Source organism: Fusarium musae, chromosome 8, assembly GCF_019915245.1.
Source record: "Fusarium musae strain F31 chromosome 8, whole genome shotgun sequence".
Classification (NCBI taxonomy): domain Eukaryota; kingdom Fungi; phylum Ascomycota; class Sordariomycetes; order Hypocreales; family Nectriaceae; genus Fusarium; species Fusarium musae.
The window spans coordinates 1450287-1470166 of record NC_058394.1 but is presented as its reverse complement, the minus strand read 5'-3'; the positions used below and the strand labels follow the sequence as shown (position 1 = coordinate 1470166).

The 19880-nt window shown below is 48.6% G+C and overlaps 5 protein-coding genes across 5 annotated transcripts; 2 read left to right on the top strand and 3 right to left on the bottom strand.

The window, feature by feature from the left end:
• Positions 1 to 667: 667 nt before the first annotated feature.
• Positions 668 to 2504, bottom strand: J7337_010702 (uncharacterized protein; the record flags this gene model as incomplete). The annotated part of the gene is made up of 6 exons (XM_044828277.1): positions 668 to 747; positions 842 to 1084; positions 1128 to 1409; positions 1550 to 1763; positions 1810 to 2334; positions 2385 to 2504. 6 exons carry the CDS (start codon positions 2502 to 2504, stop codon positions 668 to 670), a joined length of 1464 nt encoding a protein of 487 aa, XP_044676831.1.
• A 764-nt stretch (positions 2505 to 3268) lies between these two features.
• Positions 3269 to 4162, bottom strand: ANB1 (translation initiation factor eIF5A; the record flags this gene model as incomplete). The annotated part of the gene is made up of 4 exons (XM_044828276.1): positions 3269 to 3339; positions 3393 to 3525; positions 3628 to 3894; positions 4139 to 4162. 4 exons carry the CDS (start codon positions 4160 to 4162, stop codon positions 3269 to 3271), a joined length of 495 nt encoding a protein of 164 aa, XP_044676830.1.
• A 1837-nt stretch (positions 4163 to 5999) lies between these two features.
• On the top strand, positions 6000 to 8089 carry J7337_010700 (uncharacterized protein; the record flags this gene model as incomplete). Its single annotated transcript, XM_044828275.1, has 3 exons — positions 6000 to 6453; positions 6506 to 6900; positions 6950 to 8089. 3 exons carry the CDS (start codon positions 6000 to 6002, stop codon positions 8087 to 8089), a joined length of 1989 nt encoding a protein of 662 aa, XP_044676829.1.
• Positions 8090 to 8382: 293 nt separating this feature from the next.
• J7337_010699 (uncharacterized protein) lies at positions 8383 to 9746 on the bottom strand (the record flags this gene model as incomplete). Its single annotated transcript, XM_044828274.1, has 3 exons — positions 8383 to 9236; positions 9293 to 9454; positions 9512 to 9746. The coding sequence occupies 3 exons, from the start codon at positions 9744 to 9746 to the stop codon at positions 8383 to 8385; spliced, it is 1251 nt and encodes a 416-aa protein (XP_044676828.1).
• Positions 9747 to 14514: 4768 nt separating this feature from the next.
• On the top strand, positions 14515 to 19070 carry J7337_010698 (uncharacterized protein; the record flags this gene model as incomplete). Its single annotated transcript, XM_044828273.1, has 5 exons — positions 14515 to 14745; positions 14948 to 16258; positions 16311 to 16798; positions 16989 to 17203; positions 17257 to 19070. The coding sequence occupies 5 exons, from the start codon at positions 14515 to 14517 to the stop codon at positions 19068 to 19070; spliced, it is 4059 nt and encodes a 1352-aa protein (XP_044676827.1).
• Between the last annotated feature and the right edge of the window lie 810 nt (positions 19071 to 19880).

Genomic DNA, 19880 nt, shown 5'->3' with positions numbered 1-19880 from the left:
TGCAACCGCAACCGCATGTCAAATCCCAACACGCACCTTCTGGATGTTGTAGTCGGAGAGAGTTCGGCCATCCTCGAGCTGCTTACCAGCGAAGATCAGTCGCTGTTGGTCAGGGGGGATGCCCTCCTTGTCCTGGATCTTGGACTTGACATTGTCGATGGTGTCCGAGGACTCGACCTCGAGGGTGATGGTCTTGCCCGTCAGGGTCTTCACGAAACTGGGCGGTTCTGTTAGTACGCAACGAAAAGAGGCTATTTTGGTCGATTTTTCGCAATCGGTGGGCTCGAGCTTACATCTGCACTACATGGAGAGTCAGTATTTACGCCTATTGAAGTTATTTGCGACTATAGTTGGGGGTATACTTACTCTTTACTGATTTTTGTGACGTGACGATGTGAGGATTGGAAAGCCGGGCTTCGTTCTGCGCGCAATATTGGTGGGGCGAACAAGTTCAAAAAGGAAGGAAAGCCCTAAGGTTGGAACTGATCACGTGCTAGCTCCTGCCCACCAGAAACGTTTCCTGTGAGGCGAAGGGGGGGAGTGGATCCGACACTTTACATAAGGTACCTTACCCATGATATCATGCCCTGATTTACGTAGAAGCTTAAGGGTATTAGATGTAAGTCATATATGGTACCATTCATTATCGGCCATGTTATTGATATAATCATACAACTTCCTCTTCTTGCCCTTCTTCTCGGCGTCTCTTCAATTGCCATGAGATCATCTTCTGCTCCAACATGTAAACTGCTTGCACTATTTCATCAAGCGAAAGGCCTGATATGTGACCTTGACGACTGATTAGCTCGAGAGATTATATGAAAAAGGCGTGATAACTTACCAGCAGCTTTGTACAATGCTTGCGCTGTCTCTGTAAGGTCCTCGACCGAACGGAACGCTTCATAACTTGGTTCTGCCAGTGTTTCTCCGTTTTGTTCTGATCTCTCTTCCCACTTTACTGTAATTGCTTGACCAAGGATCTTCCGCATCTTGTGGTCATTATCTTGTTCAGTGCTTTCTCTTGTAGGAGCCTCTGGAGGAGGAGCTTTCTCTGATGGGAAGAACCTGGTGATTTCCGAATCATCTTTTATTATTAGTATTGCTTTGATGCACTGAGATGAACTCACTCTTCCTGTCGATTGTGCTCGCAATATGAGCAAAGTACTGGTCAAGCTCTTCTGTCGTCATTGAAGTAACTTGGTCAGCGGTAGCTTGATCGAAGCTGGGCTCCTTCCCAGGTGTTTGAGATGCTTCTATTAATTCTTGGGCGCCTTTGAGCCATGTTATCCAGTCGAATTTGACACTCTGCTCTGTGCTAGCGGCACGAAGAAAAGGGGCGTGTTGTCCTAAAGGAAAGCACAGCTTTGCTGCAACCACAATAGCTGACATGAGCAAGATCTCGGGATAGTCTATATGAAATCGCCGTGACTGCTCCATGGGCAACTGAAAAGAGAAATTCATCACCGATAGTATGCTTCTTGCTGTGATGAGCGTTTCCACTAGAACAGTCAGTCAATACAGGAGGGGTAAGCGTCTTGAGAGCACTTACCTGGTAAAGTGAGTTGCCTGACAAAGTGCACAATGGTTGGTGTATCACTGATAGCGGGGAATATCATTCCATAGTTGTGATGATATGAGAGAGCGAGATCTAGCACAGCATTGTGCATGTCGATGCCTCTGAGAGATGAGCGCAGGGGTAATTTGAGGGCCCTAGTATAAGCAGATGGCAGTCGATCTTGCATTTCTTCGGGAAGATCGTAGTACTGATACATGTTAGCTGAGATGATAGACTCTTCAAGGCTGACTTACTGATCGTTTATAAGGAATTCGTCTAGAATTGGCCCAGGCGCAAAGCTCCCCAATCGTGGTAGGTATCCTGAGCAACAAGCATCCAAGATAGCACAAGGCCAGGGTTTCAATCATTCTCGGCACAGGCCAATCTGGGTTGTCCTCTGGATTCCAGCTACGAGCTCTTGTGCTCTGAGTCTTTGGCGTATCATCTTTTTCTGTGCCTGTAGGCTGCGAGCTGAATGTCGCAAGGCCATCGCCCGTTTGTTGTGTTTCCTCCTCAGCCAGGAGAGTCCCAGAGCCTCGAATACGAAGATCCCACAGATCGCGCACGACAGTCTCAAGCTCTTCTCGATGGCCTTTGATCTGAACGAGCCAAAGGAGCTGCTGCCTCAGCACTAGTTGTAGACATTCGAGAAACAGATTCTTGCCTGCTTGCCCTGTGAGATGGCGCAGCTCTTTTTCCTTGACCTCTTTGTCTTTCTTTGTCTTTTTACCAAGCTGACCAGCATCGACATCATCACCAATGTCAAATTGAATGAATCCCTAATATGATTTTCAGTCCAGAGTCTTCGAGGGTGTAATGTAAGACACACCTCAACCTGATGTCCGTTGGAGCAGAAGCGAAGACCATTCTCCAAATACCATCTTCGAGCACCACATTCTGGACATCTCTCCCCACGGGGAAACTTGCGAAGATCTCGCCTCTCATCCATGATCCGCACTGATTATGGCATTTCGTATTTGCTTCCGTTGTTGTCTTTGCTACTAGCCTGCAAGCTCCGTTCTTATGGGTTTGCGATGGTCTAAAAAAAAGTGGTTGGAGCTAAAAATATATCTGTAGGTACTTTGCCCAAGTGTGTGTGTCGGATCCTGTGGTGCACTTTGTAGCGAGCAAAATCATGAGCATTGTATGCACAATTCTAGCCGTATAGTCATTGAAATTGAATTATCTTTTACTAAAACTCACAGGGTTGCGGTTTCTGGGTCGTGTAACAATAAATGCACGTTTGTACTATAGGTCCAAACATATGTTCGTCCATACAACAATACCTTACTGTCTCGTCCTACGCAATGCATTCATATTAAGCAAATGTTACCGCGGTGCCCAAGGACTTGACAGAATTCACGTCACTCAATGCCAATAAGTCTTAATCAACTCCAAAGCTCTCCCATTTTTTTCTTCATAAAATTGCCGCTACGTATCGTGACATGATGGCATGTGCAGCGTGTGAGCTAGGAACAAAGGAAAACATTTTGTGAGCCCGAGGCTCGGGTGCTCAGAATTGCCGTATATCATAACTGGCAGGCAATCCTGTCCAGATAGAGTCCTTCTGCGCAATGCCCAATCCATGGCCCATGAGTATTGATGCGCCAAACATTCATCAAAACAAAAATCCCCAGCCCAGATCATCTTTCAATGCGGAGCTCAGAGGCTAAGTGCCATTTAAAAGAGGGTGCGGATCAAAGGTTAGGCGATCTAACCCTGGTTGGGGGCCTCCTTGGCTTCCATAGCGCACTCCTCGCCCATGGAGGTGAGAACGATAACGTCTGAGATGCATGGTTAGGCAATTCGTCGAATAAAGACTACAAAAGCAACTTACTGGTGTCCTTCTCCTCCTCCTTGAAGAGCTTGGTGATCTTCTGGCCAACCTCGTTGTCGGGAAGAGGAACATCGTCCTTGGTGTCACCGTCATCGGTCATGAGAGAGAGGAAACCGTCGTCGGAGATGTCGAGCTTGAATGCATGTTAGTTGAGCTGGTGGCGGAAATGACCGGGGGTCTGCTCTTCTGAGGAGAGGGGTTGTTCCTCTGTGGAGCGGGGCAAGGGTTCACACACCAGCTGGTACTCGCGACGAGAGACGTTGGGGACGTCCATGTTGTGAGTAGAGGGAGAAAGATCCTCGTACTTCTTGCCGGTGAAGATGTCGGTAGCAACGAGATGGACCTTGGCGTGACCGTGCTTTCCGGTCTTGGAGGTGGACATGTCGACGATCTTGCAAGGGCGGTTCTTGATCACGACGAAACCGTTCTTACGCAGAGCAGAGCACTGCATAGGGTAGGTAAGAGAGGCACCGGCATCGGCCGAATCGAAGGTCATCTCATGCTGTACCAGGTGAAAAGGAGCAATTAGCAAAATTCTTGATAGATATGAACATAATATGATGGTGATGGCTATTTTAATGGCTTGTGAAGCTCGATTCAATAATTCAAATGGCAGTATTGTATCGTGGGGCATAGGTCACAATGCGGGGTGTCAATCTCCAGGCGAAAATGGGCGCAAGGGCAGATTTCGTGGGCGCGTGCGCCTGGGACTCGACAGAGGCAGCAGCAGGAGCAAGTAAACTCACCTCAGCATCGTTGGGGGCGGCCATTTTGACGGTATTGACAAGAAGTCGAGTTCTTTGAGGAGAAAGGAGTGAGGTTGAGGAGGAGAGGAGGGAAAAAAAGCTGAGAGTGGTGCTTAGTAGTGGGATGGAGAAGAGAAGAAGGAGGAGAGGGCCAAACTCGGAAAAAAGAGATGGAGGGGGCAAAGAAAAAGGTGCGAGGCCCTCGACAAGTTTTTTTTCTCAAGTCTTTGATTGGTGTAAATGGGCGAAGCAGTGGACACTATTTTCAGGCTGTAGTTTTTACTTAGGTCCTGTGGATGGACGGACGCTGCCGGTGGATATGGTAGACCAGCTTGCCCAGCTGGCACAGGTAGAAATTAATAAGAGCACAGGCGGTTTTAGCTCTCGTGAAGCCTGTAACCACTCCAAGGCGTTCCAGCCTTTGTCCTTCTTTCCAGAGGCCCAGAGGGGGGCCCGGTCCAACGAGATGGACCCTCGACATTGCCCCTCGCTCGTGAGCTACGGTAGGTACTGTACCTACTCGACCCCTCCTCTCCCAGAACTGTAAGGTATTGTGCCATACCAGTGGAGGGGTTATTGCTTACAGGGCCTCGAGGACATCTGCTTCACTGCAGCAAAAAAAGAAAACTAAGGTACCTAAAAAAAACTGAGCGGGGTGGAGCGGGAAGCCACCAGGAAGTGTTAATTGATGGCAGCTTTAGGTTATCGCCTTGACGATCGGTCATCTCAAGCAAAGCTCGAAGTGGCGGGTCCAATAAGACAGAGTAAACACTGCTCTGACCATTCACATGCCAGAATACCATTTTTAGTCTGGGTCGAATATTCAATTTCGGACTGAACTTCCAGCCTCTGCCAACGAAAGAACCCAAAGCGAGGTGGTCTGAAGGTCACGAGATCATTCTAGGCATTTCAAGAAGCAGTTTGACACACAGGTTCCCAAAGATATCACTGCGTCAAGGTGTCAAAGCCTGCAGGGGGTCGGTCATTGATGCTAACCTCAGGACACAATGGCTGAAATGCAACTGCTCACGCGGGGAGCAATCGATCTATGTTTTTATTTCGGGGGCTTGCTTCCAGGTTCCCCTCCCAAACCTGAGTGGCCATTGGTGCCCAAGACCTGCGTGTCTCAGCAAAAAGGTCCTGGTGAAATGCAAGCAACTCTTGCAAGCATGGAGCAAGGCATGGATGGACATCGATCACACAATGAAAGCAATCACTTTTATTGTCGGCAGACCGATGGCTACCTTGTCCCTACAGCGTAGGTACCTATGCATCAGCATTCTTCCACTGTTTGCTCTTCTGTGACGCTTTGAGCCTAAGACGAGCCAGACCATCTCCTGTTGAGGCCGATTTCCGATTTGAAAATATGGGACCTGGGAGCCAAATATGTAGGCCCTGGTCCGTTATGCTAACCTTAAGGACGAATCACCAGACTACAATGTTTTTGTAGTCCTCTAGTGCATTTTCTTATGCTTCTCCTCAAGGCGATTGTAGTTTCGATGTGGTCGAGTGAGTTTGCATTTAACCCCACCAGGTAGACTCGGCTAGCCAAGATTCAGTGTCAGAGTGTCTTTGAAAAAGAGCCCCACACAGCCACACAAGGCTGGAGTTGAAGTCCCCAGATCGTAATGTCCAATCAGCTTTCACTCGACACCTTCAATTCCATGGCCGTCTAACAGCCTCGCGTTGCAAGCTGGCCAAGCTGACCCTTTCGCGCCCAGCTTAGCTTCACTGATAGCTTGATATTTGTTATCCACCAACGCATTCGACTTCGACAACTATTACCATGATATTGCCTACGACTCTCGAATCCGCGAATTAATCTTCATATACCGAATCCTGCCTGTCCTACTCTCCCGGCATGTGGCTCGACCGACTGGCGGGAGGCCCGGCTAGCAGTCCTGGACCCTCCACGCCTCAACCCGGTAGCAGAGCATATCCTAAAAGGACTTCGAGCACTCTGAGCCCATATGTCACATCTCAGCGCCCTGGGTTTTCTCCACGAGGCTCCTCGCTATCACTCGTTTCCAATGATTCCACCTCCTCACTCCTTTCGTCTTCGCGAAGGCCTAATGGCTCCAACCTGAGGCAGGCCTCAACAATAGACACGGGACCTGATCCTTTGGAGGTGCTAGAGACTTTACTAGCAGACTTTTCGAGTGACCGCGAACAAGCCGATAAGAAAACTGCCATTAATGAGGACGATATCAACTTCGAGGCTGTATTTGGGGGATTGTCATTAAAGGAGCTTGCCACGTCCGGACCTCCTGATACAACCACAGCCAGCAACCGCAAGCCAAAAACGGCAGAAGAGAGTCCGTTTATCGCAACATATACCCTTTTGACCCTACAATTAACATATCACAGGCGAGAATGATAGAACCAAACTCGAAGATCTTCACCGGTCGATAGAAGCATGTGACGATGTACTCAATTCAGTTGAGATCAACCTCGCCAACTTCCGTAATGACCTTGCCATGGTGTCTGCAGACATCGAATCTTTGCAAACCCGATCGACAGCCTTGAATAGGAGATTGGAAAATCGGAAACAAGTTGAGAAGGCACTGGTGCCTCTGGTAGAAGAGCTAAGCTTACCGCCTGAAGTTATCTCCAAGATCTCTGAAGGGCACATCGATGAGACGTGGGCCAAGATGCTCGCCGAACTGGATCGCAGGTCGACCCTATTCAAAAAGAAGTCTGAAACTCAAACTAGTAATGCAGCAAAGGATCTCGAACCGATTCTTGACAAGCTCACTTTCAAGGTATGTGCACTCTGCTACGCTACTGTCAGAACCTCGACTAACTCCCTAGGCAATCGAGCGCATACGAGACTTCATCGTGGCTCAGATCAAAGCACTGCGATCACCGCATATCAATGCCCAGATCATTCAGCAACAAAGTTTCCTTCGATACAAAGATCTTTACACATTCCTACACAAACATCATCCGACTCTCGCAAATGAGATCGCCCTCGCATACATGAACACTATGCGATGGTACTACCTTAATCAGTTTTCCCGGTATGAGAAGGCTCTCGGAAAGATCAAGCTTCACATATTAGACAAAAACGACACTCTTGGCCACGAAGATGCGACCCGCAAGGCTACTGTTCTTTCGAGCAACAGGGCACCAGGCCCCCCTCATGATGCGTTCAATCTTGGCCGGCGCATTGATCTCCTGAAAACCAACAACCAAACGGCACTCTCCTCATATCTCGCCGAAGAAGACCAAACAACTCACTACCTCGAAGTACCCTTCCGCAACTTCAACCTGGCACTTATTGACAATGCCACGGCAGAATATACGTTCATGGCCACATTTTTCTCTCCTGCATTGTCCTACAGCCAGATTTCAAAGAACTTCAACTATGTCTTCGAGGCTACCTTCGAACTCGGTAGAGCCCTTTCTAGAACTCTGATAGGGGATACATACGATGCGCTCGGCCTGCTCCTTTGTATCCGGTTGAATCAGCATTTTGCTTTTGAGCTCCAGCGCCGAAAGGTACCTGCTGTGGATGGCTACATCAATGCGACGACCATGCTCCTGTGGCCCCGTCTTCAGGTCATAATGGATCGTCACTGCGATTCTGTGCGCCACCTCAGCAATGCTGTGCCTGCCAAACCGAGCCGCGCCGAAGCTGCTAAACTGTCTGCGGCGCCGCATGTTGTGACCCAGCGTTTCGGGCAGCTGTTGCACGGCTTATTAGCGCTCAGCACTGATGCTGGTGATGATGAACCTGTTGTGTCCAGCCTGCGCCGCTTGCGCTCCGAGGTGGAGACCTTTCTTACTCGCCATGCTGAGCTCTTCGGTGACAAACGTAAGAGTGGGCGCTTCTTTTATAACAACTACTCACTTATCCTCACCATTATCAGCGATGCGAGCGGCAAGCTTGCTGATGAGCAGCAGGAGCATTTTGAAGAACTGAAGACTCAGTACCAAGAGACGTCCTAGAAAAGTGTCTCATCTGGATATAAAATTGTTGGGACGCAGGAAGGGTAATTCACGGGAAATTAGTGCATTCTCATGTCTTCCCTTGGGTGTAACGACGTGTATATTTCTTTGCATGGCGTCTCGGTGAAGGTTATCTGTGGGTCTTGTTTCTAAACAGAGCTTTGAACAAACGAAGTGTTATCTATGCCATTCTAGCGTGAGGTAAATCATTCTATCTGCCGACTTTTACAACAAATATGCCTACCTTGAGCAATATACCTGAGAAATTATCTTGTGAGTGGGGACTTTGGTGTCTATCGAGAGAAGATTGAGGCAATGCGATGGACGAGTATTGGATTGCGGCGAAGGTAGAAAGCCAGAGCTCCCACAACAAGAGCCATACCAACGGTTTTGACTGGGCGGCGGTAACGCCAGAGGGCCAACTTGATGCGATCCCGCATTTCTTGCCAATGAAGTTCATTGACCTGCTTCTCGAAAAGCTCTGAGCCCTCTTCCATGGTCTGTTTCGCACAGGTTTCGATATCTCGGGCTGTCTTTAGAGCACTGAAATTAGAGATGTGTCGCCAGTAGCTGAGAGTCTCAGGAGGATGCTGCCCAAAGAGGGCGGCTGATTTTATGATAAGCTCGTCCAGATCCATTTTTGTTGGGACCTTGCCCAAAATGACATGCAGCATATCGGGCTCATCTATCTCAAAGATCTCATTTCGACGGTCAAGAATGATCTGCGCAAACACGTAGACTGTAAATACAGGCTCACGGGCGAGGAAGACGTCGAACAATCTGGCGATGTCTTGATAGGTCTCGATGTTGTGGGCATACATGGTCAGGGTTCCCGCTAAAGCATAGAAGGGTTCAACATCTGCAAGATGCCGTCGGAGCTTGGGATCGGCAGCATGGAGAATGTCCGGCAGAAGACGGAGTTGAGCAGTTGTTGGCCCAAAACTGGGCAACATAAAGTCCCGTATCCTCAGGACGGACAGGCGCGCGAGAACACGAGCTCTCCATGCTGGTGCCAGCACCAGCAGTAGAACCTGGGAAATGTCGTGATAGCCCTGGAAGTAGCACAGATAAGGGTAACGACGTAGGACCTCGGTGATGAGGGATGAGAGTTCTGACTTGCGGAGACTCAACTCTGCGTCGGATTGGTCTGGCACTGCATTAGCTCTCACGATGTCTTGGACGTAAGGAGGGATTGAGAAATACTGTCTGGGTAGTAGATGAACGAGCGATTGACATCGAGCTGGACCTGATCCTCGTCTCTATGGCGGGGTAATCGCTTCCATGCGTTGGAATCTTCTTGAGCCAATGCAAGATCAGGATCATCTTTTTCGTCAGAGGAAGCATCGAGGCCTAGTAAGATGGGCCCTGTGAGATGGTGTCAGTCAATGAAACGGGGTGTACACACGGACGGTAACAACGAACATGCTTGTCTTCGCAATGCATCCGACAGGAATCCACCATGAGCTTCAGCAAGTGACCGGAGACGGCCAATGTCTCTCCATTTGCATGCTTCGATGATATCTGCAGCTTTAGTATGAGAGAGCATGTCCGGTTCCTGAGATATCTCTATGCTGGTGTTGGCATTGATATTGGCATTGCTGCTGGTGCGACTGAAGGACAAGGGCGATTTATTATCGCTATCCCTCGGACCATCCATGACTGGCTCGATAGACAGAAAAAAGCAAATTGAAATGAGGATGCGATGAAGCGAATCGATGAGAAGGTAAGATAGTATTAGGTGCAGGGTCTTGCCATGACCAAGGGTGAGGGAACCAACCAGCTCAGGAACAAAACAACTGGTTCTTGCTCCCTTGCTATCTCCTGAAAAGTCTATTGGTCAAGTTTATGACTCTTCTGCTGTCTTTGTTGCCGATTATGTTTGTATCGCAAGGGAGTTGTAGTGGGTGATTCGTGTCACTTGCTGGATGAAGATCACCTATAGCAAGCATAAATAACGGGAGGTATGAGAGTTGCTTTGCTACTTAGGTCGGTAGGACAGTAAAGTTGATCCCTGTTTGGATGGCCTGAGGTTTGATTGATTCAGATTTGATACAGAGCTATGTACCTAGGGGCCATGTATCCACTCCAACCACCCGACCCTAGACTTGATCAGTGGCCCCCACGTCCACCATTCAGTTGTTGGTACATAGCAGCCGTATTTACGTTTAGCACACTTGCTTCTCTATTCTATATTATTGCTTGAAATCTTTTATTGGCTTAGCAGTGTGGCCACGACTTGCCATCACCATTTCCTTTCTTTGTGTTTGTATCGTACGAGGTTGTTCAGGCTCCAAAGACACAAGACACACCATGGGCCGCAACTTACCTCAACGTGCCTTGACAAACGTCGCCTTACACCCTGTGACCGACCATACGCAATCAGACATCAAGCTTCAGCCTCGATCCCGGCCAAGCAATGACACAGCGGACTGCTCATTGGGTCGATTGTTTTGATAGTTTGGGGATGCAGTTGTCCACAGCCCTTCACTCTTGCTTGACCTGAGGGCTACCCTTGCTATTCAACCCTTGACCTGGTATCTATCTACATTAATTCCCCGATGGCAGATCTGGTGATGCTGGCGCTTGTGTAAATGCTTCTTTGTTATGGCCATGGACTGTCTGAGACAATAAATGGCAAGTTCTGATTATCAACTAACAAACTGCCGATTTAGACATAGCAATTTTTGTGTCAAGGTCGTACCTTTGGTAATCAGCTTGCTAATCGTTTCTGTTTACCATGTAGAGCCATCATTAACAGAGTGAAGATATGTACGTGACAGTCACCCGCTCGCTTGTTAACGTTAGAGCTGGCCCGAGTATGGCCAAAGGGACATGGAAGCCTCCGACAACGGCTTGGCGCAACTGACATGTCATATTCTACAAAACATTGTGAGCCACATTTTATAGGGCCAGGACCAACAAGCAACTTCTCCTGGAGCTACAGACAAAGGTTGACTCGCGCGATCTGTGGTGGCCTCAAGACCACTACCCAAACTCGAGTCATCTGCTGTAGTAGTTGTCAGCTTGGTGCTTTCCTTAGCTGGAGTGGAGTTGATGATCGAAGTGTCCGGAGTACGGATAGAAGTGCCGAGGGGAGCAAATGAAGTGGATCACAAATCCTTGCTCAGATCAGTCCCACTAGTACAGCTTAAGTTTGTATTTTGAGAGCCGAAAATGACTGACTACTAGACTACAGTACCTACCTAGTACCTACCTTAGCCTAAGGTAGCTGGAGAGCAAGAAAGTTTTTGGACATTTAGCTGCGGCGATAAAATAAGCTAGACTGTAAGACCATGAAATTTATGCAAGACTTGTCTAACTATTTTTATCACTTAGAGCATATGGTATCTGTTTTTTTTTGCTCCCCCAGGCTAGCTAATGACTGATTCCTGAGCAACGACTCCGTAAAAGACCTAGGATTGCTTGTGTTGCCTTGCTTTTCAACTCTAAGCTTTCTGCCGCCGATCTCCTTCCCAAGGGGTTGAAATATGCGACAGACTGCGTCGTCTTGGCATACGAATCTTTATGATCCCCATGATAGGAGATATGCGAATTGGGGTAGCAACTGCGGTTGGTGCTAGAGTGCCACGAGGGAGACTGGCTGGTTTCGAGATGGCAAAAGCCCAATAATAGCTCGTTCTCGAGATAAATTTGAAGGTCCCTGAATACCGAGACCTCTCTACATATCGAACGGCATCAATAAAGAAAAGCACAAAGTCATTTGATCGATTGACTGGACGGACAAGCGTCATTGTGACCGAGTTCGTGCCCACTTGATCCTTAGGCAGCTAATTCAAGTCGGTGTGACAAAAAGGGCAGAAGGGCGTACATACTCTGTGTCTCGTGTGAGGATGGTGGTGACAAAAGTAAAGGGACGAAAGCTGAGACACTTGGCTGGTCTAGGCTCGGTCTAATGGCTGCTGGAATTCCCACAATCGTTCGTCTGAATCTGAACGATTTAATGGTTTCGGAAACGTCAAGAGCCGGTATGGATGAGAATGTGAATATGCCGTTGGCTGAAGTGGAGCGAAGTCTCATGTACTAGACTAGGTAGGTTGTCTGTGGTCAGTCCAGCTCAAGAAGCTCGCTCAGCTAGAGCTAGCTTCCTCACTAGCCGATCGGTAGGAAATGACAAAGCTGACAAGAAAGATAGTCGAGATAGTGCATCCCCTAAATTAGTTATCCGTGATTTCCTACACGCAGTACGTAATTCGGGTAGCGACTTCCTCTACGAATCGAACTGCAACACAACGCAGTACAACAAAAAAGCTGGTGTGAGTCGACAGCCAACCACATGAGGTGTGGTTGACACCCGTTTGACCTAACAAGAGCCGCTCGAGTTACCGACCCCCTGGTTCTCGGGCGCCTCTTGCTGAGTTTTGGAGTGCTCGAGTGCTCATCAGAACCGAGCTGATGAGCCGTGGCCGACTACCGGGTTGTAATTCTGCTGCATACCAAACTTTCAGGGTCATGCTTCAAGAATGCTTTCTCAAGAATGTGCGGGTGTCCTATTCAAATAACAGGGATCGGCCGAATCAAGAAGGATTGTTCGAGGGTTCTTTACAGCTTCTTGGGATCAAAGCCTCTTCCCTGTGATGTCGGGTATCAGATCGTCATCATTGACGAACGTGGTACGTTATGTGCAGGGATCTAGGGTTGAACAAATGCTGTATGTACAAGAATGGTTTGTTCTTTGGCTGAATCGTACGGAGTAGTCAAGATTGGTTCTGAGAGGGGGATTATCAAGCCCCTGGTGGGGGTATCATGAAGCAGCCCTCTACTCCGTACTGAGGCGGGAAATTCTTTCCAATCGCAGTGAATAGAGGAGGCTCCAAGCAGCTAAAGGCAGGTACCTATTGGTGGCACACTACGATAGGTAGGTAAGGTACAGACCAAAGCAGGCAGGTACCAAGGTAGGCAAGGCAGGCAAGCATCAGTCGTATCCATCCAAGCCATCCTAACCATCTTACCTGCCTTGCCAACTCAAGCAGTCAATGTACTAGAGCTTTCACCAGTTTCATGGGAGTTACCTGTGGACTACCTGGCCTTTAGCAGGGAGGCAATTGGTGTTCCAGGGCAATTCTGAGTAAGATACTGTGGACAGAGTCTTATGATGTTGCTTGAAGTTGCTCGCCTGGTTGGTATACGCAAGGTACCTAGGGTGAAACCGGGTTGTCCAACTATCATCACTAGAGGCAACTTGCAGGTGAACAAGGATTCATGGCGCGTCAAGCATCAGAATGCACTGCAATTGTTTGAATTTGACCTTTTTAGTGCTGGGGACCATGATTCTTTTGTGTCACTTGTTACACAGTCTTGCAGGGACCCGACTGGCGCTAAAAATCTATCCGCCGCTCGAGATCTTACGGCAAAAAGGAAGTGGAGGGCAATCAGGCCAAGTGGAGTGGACCTCGGGCTTCCATATCGCTTCTTAAACTTTGATTCCCGTGGAGCCTCACACGCCTCGCCCCGACTACCCGAGTCTCTCTCTCTGTCCGTCTCCCTGTCTTACTCTCAGACCAGTCTGATTCTTATATCGAATCCACGCCCATGGTGGCTCTCATTCCAATTCAAACTCCGAGATTGATTCGCCAATCCTTGGCTAGAAACGACAATCACTATACGAACAGGGCTTTTGTCTAACACGCTGCCCTGATCTGATCAATAATCGATCCCTACTACTAGGAGCAACTCACACCTCATTCTAATCTCCGCGGTGTCTCCAAGCACACACACGCACACACAAACCCCGACAACTCACTTTTCTAAACCTCCTAAACAAGCCTTTCTCGTCTCTTTAGCACCCTCGATTGTTTGTTTGTCTGGTATCTTTTCGAGCTGAAAATATCCGCACTTTCGATAAATACTGTATCGCAGATCAAGCCAGCTCACTTAAACCTCCTTGGCATCTCTTCGACGTGGATTCCAACCTTCAGGTAACTATCAGATACAAAAATCCCTTATACCGCAGCTAGCCCGCTGCCTAATAGAGGCTGAGACTTTGATCAAGCTTGTTCATCGACCGTCCACCCCCTCTTCCATGACAGTCAGCCTTCTGCAACTGAATCGTCATTGTCGAAACCAAGAAACTGCTATTAGGCGTTAATCAGGCGGCCTCACATTGGCGTTAAACCAGCGCGAATTCTCCACTGGACCACGCCAGCACCAACACCAACAGACCAACATTTTACAGCAGCGAGACGCCTGACGCTTGAGTCCGCTTAATACTTGCTTCCTCGATAATCTGACCTGTCTTACCTAATTGTACTTCGACTCGACCTATTAACTATCACTGAAACGTCACCAATGCCCTGCGTGGTATCCATCGCTTCATCGTATTGACAGCCTCCTGCAACCACCACTCCCGCCTTTGGGACATCATCCGCCACCTATAGTTCAGTTTCTTATGCCATGAAGCAGACAGAATGGCTTTTCAGAGCAGCGTTCTTAGAGATGGCGAGTGGGTGACGCAGACCGTCAACTTTCAAGATGCTTTGAAAGCTTCTTCCACCATGGCCAAAGCTGCCGAAAATCCAAGTCTCAAGGCACCTGAGTGTGGAATACTCTCTAGGACGGTCATCGAGAGCCCTGTCGTTCATTGGATCCTCCCAGTTTGCCTACGATCGCTCTCTCACAACGATATCGCATTCATTGGCGTAAGTCTGATGTTTCTTCCACAACCTTCATATCCAAACCCCATATGCTGGCATCATCCCCGGCTGTGGCCATTTAGACTGTGATTAGAGATGCCACGGAATTACACCTTTCCTGGGTTACTTGTCCATAAATATCGGACCATAACTCGATGTTGCTCCTCAAACCCTTGTTTGTATACTGAGTTGTCGCTAACTAGCCCAGGACCGCTTCGTCCAAATCAGCGAACTCCGCGATGACGGGCAAGTGCATGAGGTTATCCGAAAAGCTGACTTTGGCACACGAATCCGAAATGCGATAGTTCTGGGGGTTCCGCCCAAGAGAGACATCCCTGGCGCAGCCGCTGCTGCAACCAAGACCGAAGGTGCTGATGTTCCCATGAAAGATGTTGCAGAGGCGAGCGAAGGCAAAGAAGCCGAAGAAGCCAAAGAAGCCGAAGAAGCCAAAGAAGCCAAAGAAGCCAAAGAAGCCAAAGAAGCCAAAGAGGCCAAAGAGGCCAAGGAAGCCAGCGAAGGTAAAGAAGCCAGCGAAGGTAAAGAAGCCAGTGAAGGTAAAGAAGGCGAAGAAGGCAAAAAGGCCAAAGAGACCAAAGAAAAGCGTGTACTACCACCGCAACTACTGGTCATAATGCTCGAGACAGGTGACGCCGTTTTCCTCTTCATTCAGGAACGCTTCGATGGGACACTGCGCTTTGAAACTACCACGTTTGAGAGCCCCAGGAATCTACAGTTCTTGGGGTATCACTTGTCCATTGACCCCTCGTCGCGATATATGTCTGCTGGATCCGCTGAAGGTGGATTCGTCGTCTACGAGCTGAACTCGCTGTCCCACATGAAATCTCAATATGAGGGCTGCGGATGCTTGAGGCCTGTCAAGTCTATCCGAGTTCGGATAACGCAGGGCGTCATACACAAAATGGAGTTCTTACATCCACGACTCGAAGACGATTACCATATCATTCTCCTATTGATAATTGTTAGACGTGAAGTGAGTAAGCAGGCTCACGTGTCTCGCATGGTCGTCTACGACTGGGAGCTCGGCGACGAACTTACCGCTGTATTTCGGTCAGAGAAAGGCACACCACTGCCAAAAGAACACCGAATGCCTCTCATGATCATTCCACTCAAAGTCAATACTGCCTTCTTGGCAGTTTCAGAACACTCGATTGGCATAGTAAAGAACGCATTCACAGGGCAGACGTCGTTCGATACCTTGGAAACACACTACCCTCAACAGACTAAGTTGCACCATGGAGCTGCCGAACCGCTCTGGACCACCTGGGCGAGACCTTTTAGGATCAACATATACCTGGAGAAGATGGATGTTGTTTATCTAGCTCGTGAAGATGGCGTTATTGCACATATTGAGATCGATTCCCGAGATCTAGTTCCAACAGTTATGACTCTCGGAACCATCAGCACCAATATTACAACCGCTTTCACTACAGCTTATGATGTCTTCTCGGATGTTTTGATAACTGGTGGCGACTCTGGTCCTGGTGGAATCTGGAAGGTGGTTCGCATTGTCTCTTCGTATCTTGGCCTCAGCTAACATCCGATTTCCGCAGCTTATCCCCCGCAAAGATCCCCAACAAGTCAGCATCATTCCTAATTGGTCTCCCGTGGTCGATTTGGTCACGACAGATACCAATCCTTCCTGGAGGAGTGATAGCAGGAGGAAAGATCTTTCGACGAAACGCAGGGTATCATCGAACCCAAGACCGAAGTCGGATCGCATCTTCTGCACGTCCGGCCGTGGGCCGCAGTCGAGTTTGACAGAGTTGAGATGGGGCATTCAGGCACGGATCGGCCTTGAGTTCGACCATGACCAATATGTCCGCCAGTCCTGGATGTTTCCAGTTGAGGCTCAAGGAGATCGAAGCTTCTATGGCATTTTGTCCCTGCCGCATTCTACTGATGTCCTTCACTTCCCCGCTGATCTCAGCAATGCGAATGCTCTGTCGCCAGATGCCTGCCCATTCGATACATCCTCGCGAACAATCTCGGCATTTCAGACAGAACAGGCCGTGATAATCCAAGTCAGCGAGATCTACACGTGTCTTGTTGCACCCACACAGAGGCGAGTATTGATAGCTCTGAATTCATTCTTTATGGCTCTGCAATAATAGCTAATAGAAGTCTAGCTCACGATACAATCATGGTGAAGTCTGTGGGAACTTTCCATTGCTGGCTGAGCATGCGTGTTGCACAGATAATATCGTGGTTATATCTTCACATGGTGCAAGCGCTTCCCAGCTTGATGTTTTGCTGGTTGACGAGATGAATTTGACGCACTCAACCACCATTGATGCCAAAGGAGAGATAACTTGCATTGGCCTTTTCAAGACGTCAGTACAGACCTACATCATTGCAGGTTCTGTTACGGAAGGGTTACCACTCTTGACTATATACTCACTGGCTGGCCTTGAAATTAGCAGCAACGCCCCTCAGCCACACCTTGGTAAGTCTGATGTTGGCTATTTATAAAGAAGGAGTGTGCTGAAATACTCGCAGTTACTCCTGACAAAGAAGGTCACTCGCATATGGAAGCATATACAAGTGTGCTATCCATTCATGATACCGCTGAGAAGACCATCTTGGTGCTGGGCACGAGGAGCGGTCATCTTGTGACGATTCTGATACCAGGGGATGATATTGCTCATTACTTACTTTCGATTGAACAGATTGGCATTTCACCAGCCAACGTGTTTCCGGCATCTAGCCTCTTTGATGGAAAGCACGCCTTTTTCGCCTGCTGTGACAACAGCCTATCCATCATGACGGACTTTTCACCACATGGTAGCAGATTCAAGACCAAGACCCGAATTTGGGCAACTGACTCGAACGAACCGTCGATGCCATCACCCCCCGTTCATGCAGCCTTTTGCCTCCAAGATAGCCTTTCTGGATATGAACGTCATATGTCCCTGATGTTACTATCTAAGACACGAGTTCTTCTCGTCGATATTTGGCCGCATGTTGGACCTGTTCCTCGTAGCATTCTTCTTGGCGGAACCCCGATGCGCGTCATCTATTCTCAGACTTGGAAGGTCTTGGTGGTTGCACACTTGAAGGATGATCGTCCAACACTCTCTTTTATCGATCCCGAAAGTGGTGCGAATGTCGCAACAGCAGCTAACAAGGACAAGCAGCCGTGTGATTATATTTCCGGCCTAGGACATCCGGGCGACAGGATATTTGGCCTCTATGAGTGGACCTATGTTAAAGATGGGAAACTCTTTCCGTTCATCATCGTGACCACTCAACATGGCCGACTGATGATCGTGTCTGTGACAGCGGTCAAACCAGAGAGCGACGATTGCCCAACAAGAAAACTACAGTTCTGGACACGATATAAGAAGAAGGGCTTCGCCGAGCCTATTTACACAGTCGCTGGAGATGATGTGGGTCTTCTATTCTGTGTTGGAAAGGTTCTTCACTGGGAAGTCCTGGACCTCGCGGAGAAGAAACTCAAACCTATGAAGCAGTTCAGGCTGGATTCTCCAGCCACAACCCTGCGCGTGGAAGGCACAAAAGTCTGCGTCTTGACTGCCCAACACTCACTTCAGGTCATTGACCTGAACGTGGAGTCGGAAAACAGCGACCCTTCTATTATCCATAGTGACCGAGTGACTCGTTTTACGGGACATGTGATAGAGATGGGAGACTCCGAAGAAGAGCCAGGCAAGTGGCCAGTGAATGTTATATCCACGGCACAAGCAGGGTTTGCCGGAGTTTGGATCCCATGGAGTCAGCGCCATAAAGAGTTCGAGGTTGTCGTCACAGGACTTTTGCCCACATCTATCAGGAGATTCCGCAAGGGGCACACTCGACCTTTCTGGTCGGCTGTTGACCACCAAAGACGATACAATACTTTATTTAGCACAGCGGACCAGGCAGACATACTTGGAGTGTCTATTGATGGTTCACTACACCAATTTTCATTAATAGGTCTGGATCTCTGGCGGTTCCTCAGGTTGATACAGAACTTGGCATACCAGAACGAGGAGACTTGCCCCTTTGTCCGGAACAGTTACTCGTCGGGGAACAGCGATCCGGGCTTGGATCTGGATCCAGAGCTCGAACCCCAGCGTGCCCGGGAGATGATGCATGTTGATGGTGACTTATTGCAACGTTGCCTTGATATGAGTGCACTGGAAAAGCTGGTATTGATTGGGGATGGCATTGACTTGTTTTGCGAGTATTTGGACGGGATTGACGATGGAATACACACCGAAGGTTTCCGGGAGACTGGCTCTAGAGGACGAAAGAAGTACATTGAGCTGGGCTATGAGATTCTCGAGTATGTTCTTACTCTAGCAATCTGAGTTGGGAATATGGCGAATCACATGGGAGGTATTTAATATGGTATAGATAAAACGATGACTCTTGACGATAATCATCAGATTTGTGAGCCAGAACATGACTCAATTTGACTGCTGCCTACAATGCCGTTCCATCTTATGCCCAAGGCTTGAGGCTTCATCTCATCAAGTTTGCTCGTTGGTGAAGGCTTACATAATATGACACATTCACAGAATAATCATGATTCCTGGGGTTTTTGTCGTTGCCCCGCACTAAAAGACATCGGAGATTGAGCATCTGAGGTCGGCTTGAATTACCTATGCAGACTGAAATTTCACGAGTGACAAGTACGTGCGAGATAGACATCTCGTATGCATTTTAGAGACTGGATATGTCACGAGAACGATATTCGAGAGTCTAAAGATTCGCCACCAAGGAAAGCCCTGGATATAGGTTCATGAATTACGGATACAGTGGTTGCCCGCAGCATTGCCCCGCCTAGATTGGAAGCCCAACCCACCTACTCGCACCCTTCAACCTGACCAGACCTGACCATCTAGTCAGTCTAGGCGTGCGTTCGATCCTCTCTGCCTTGCTTGTTTGATAGTGCGTGTGCGCATGAGTGCCTGAGAGAGGGACTGAGACCACGGATATTTATTTAGTCAGTAGGTTGCCTCGTTTGTCTGGCACATTTTTGTAACGTTATCTTTTTTGGGCTTTGGGAATTTTTTTTTTTTCGCCTTACCCCCAAAAATTCCATACGTAGCGAACCTTTAGCCCCGCCAACCTTGACGACTGCATCTCGAGTTTCACCCACCGAGACAACCGCCGAG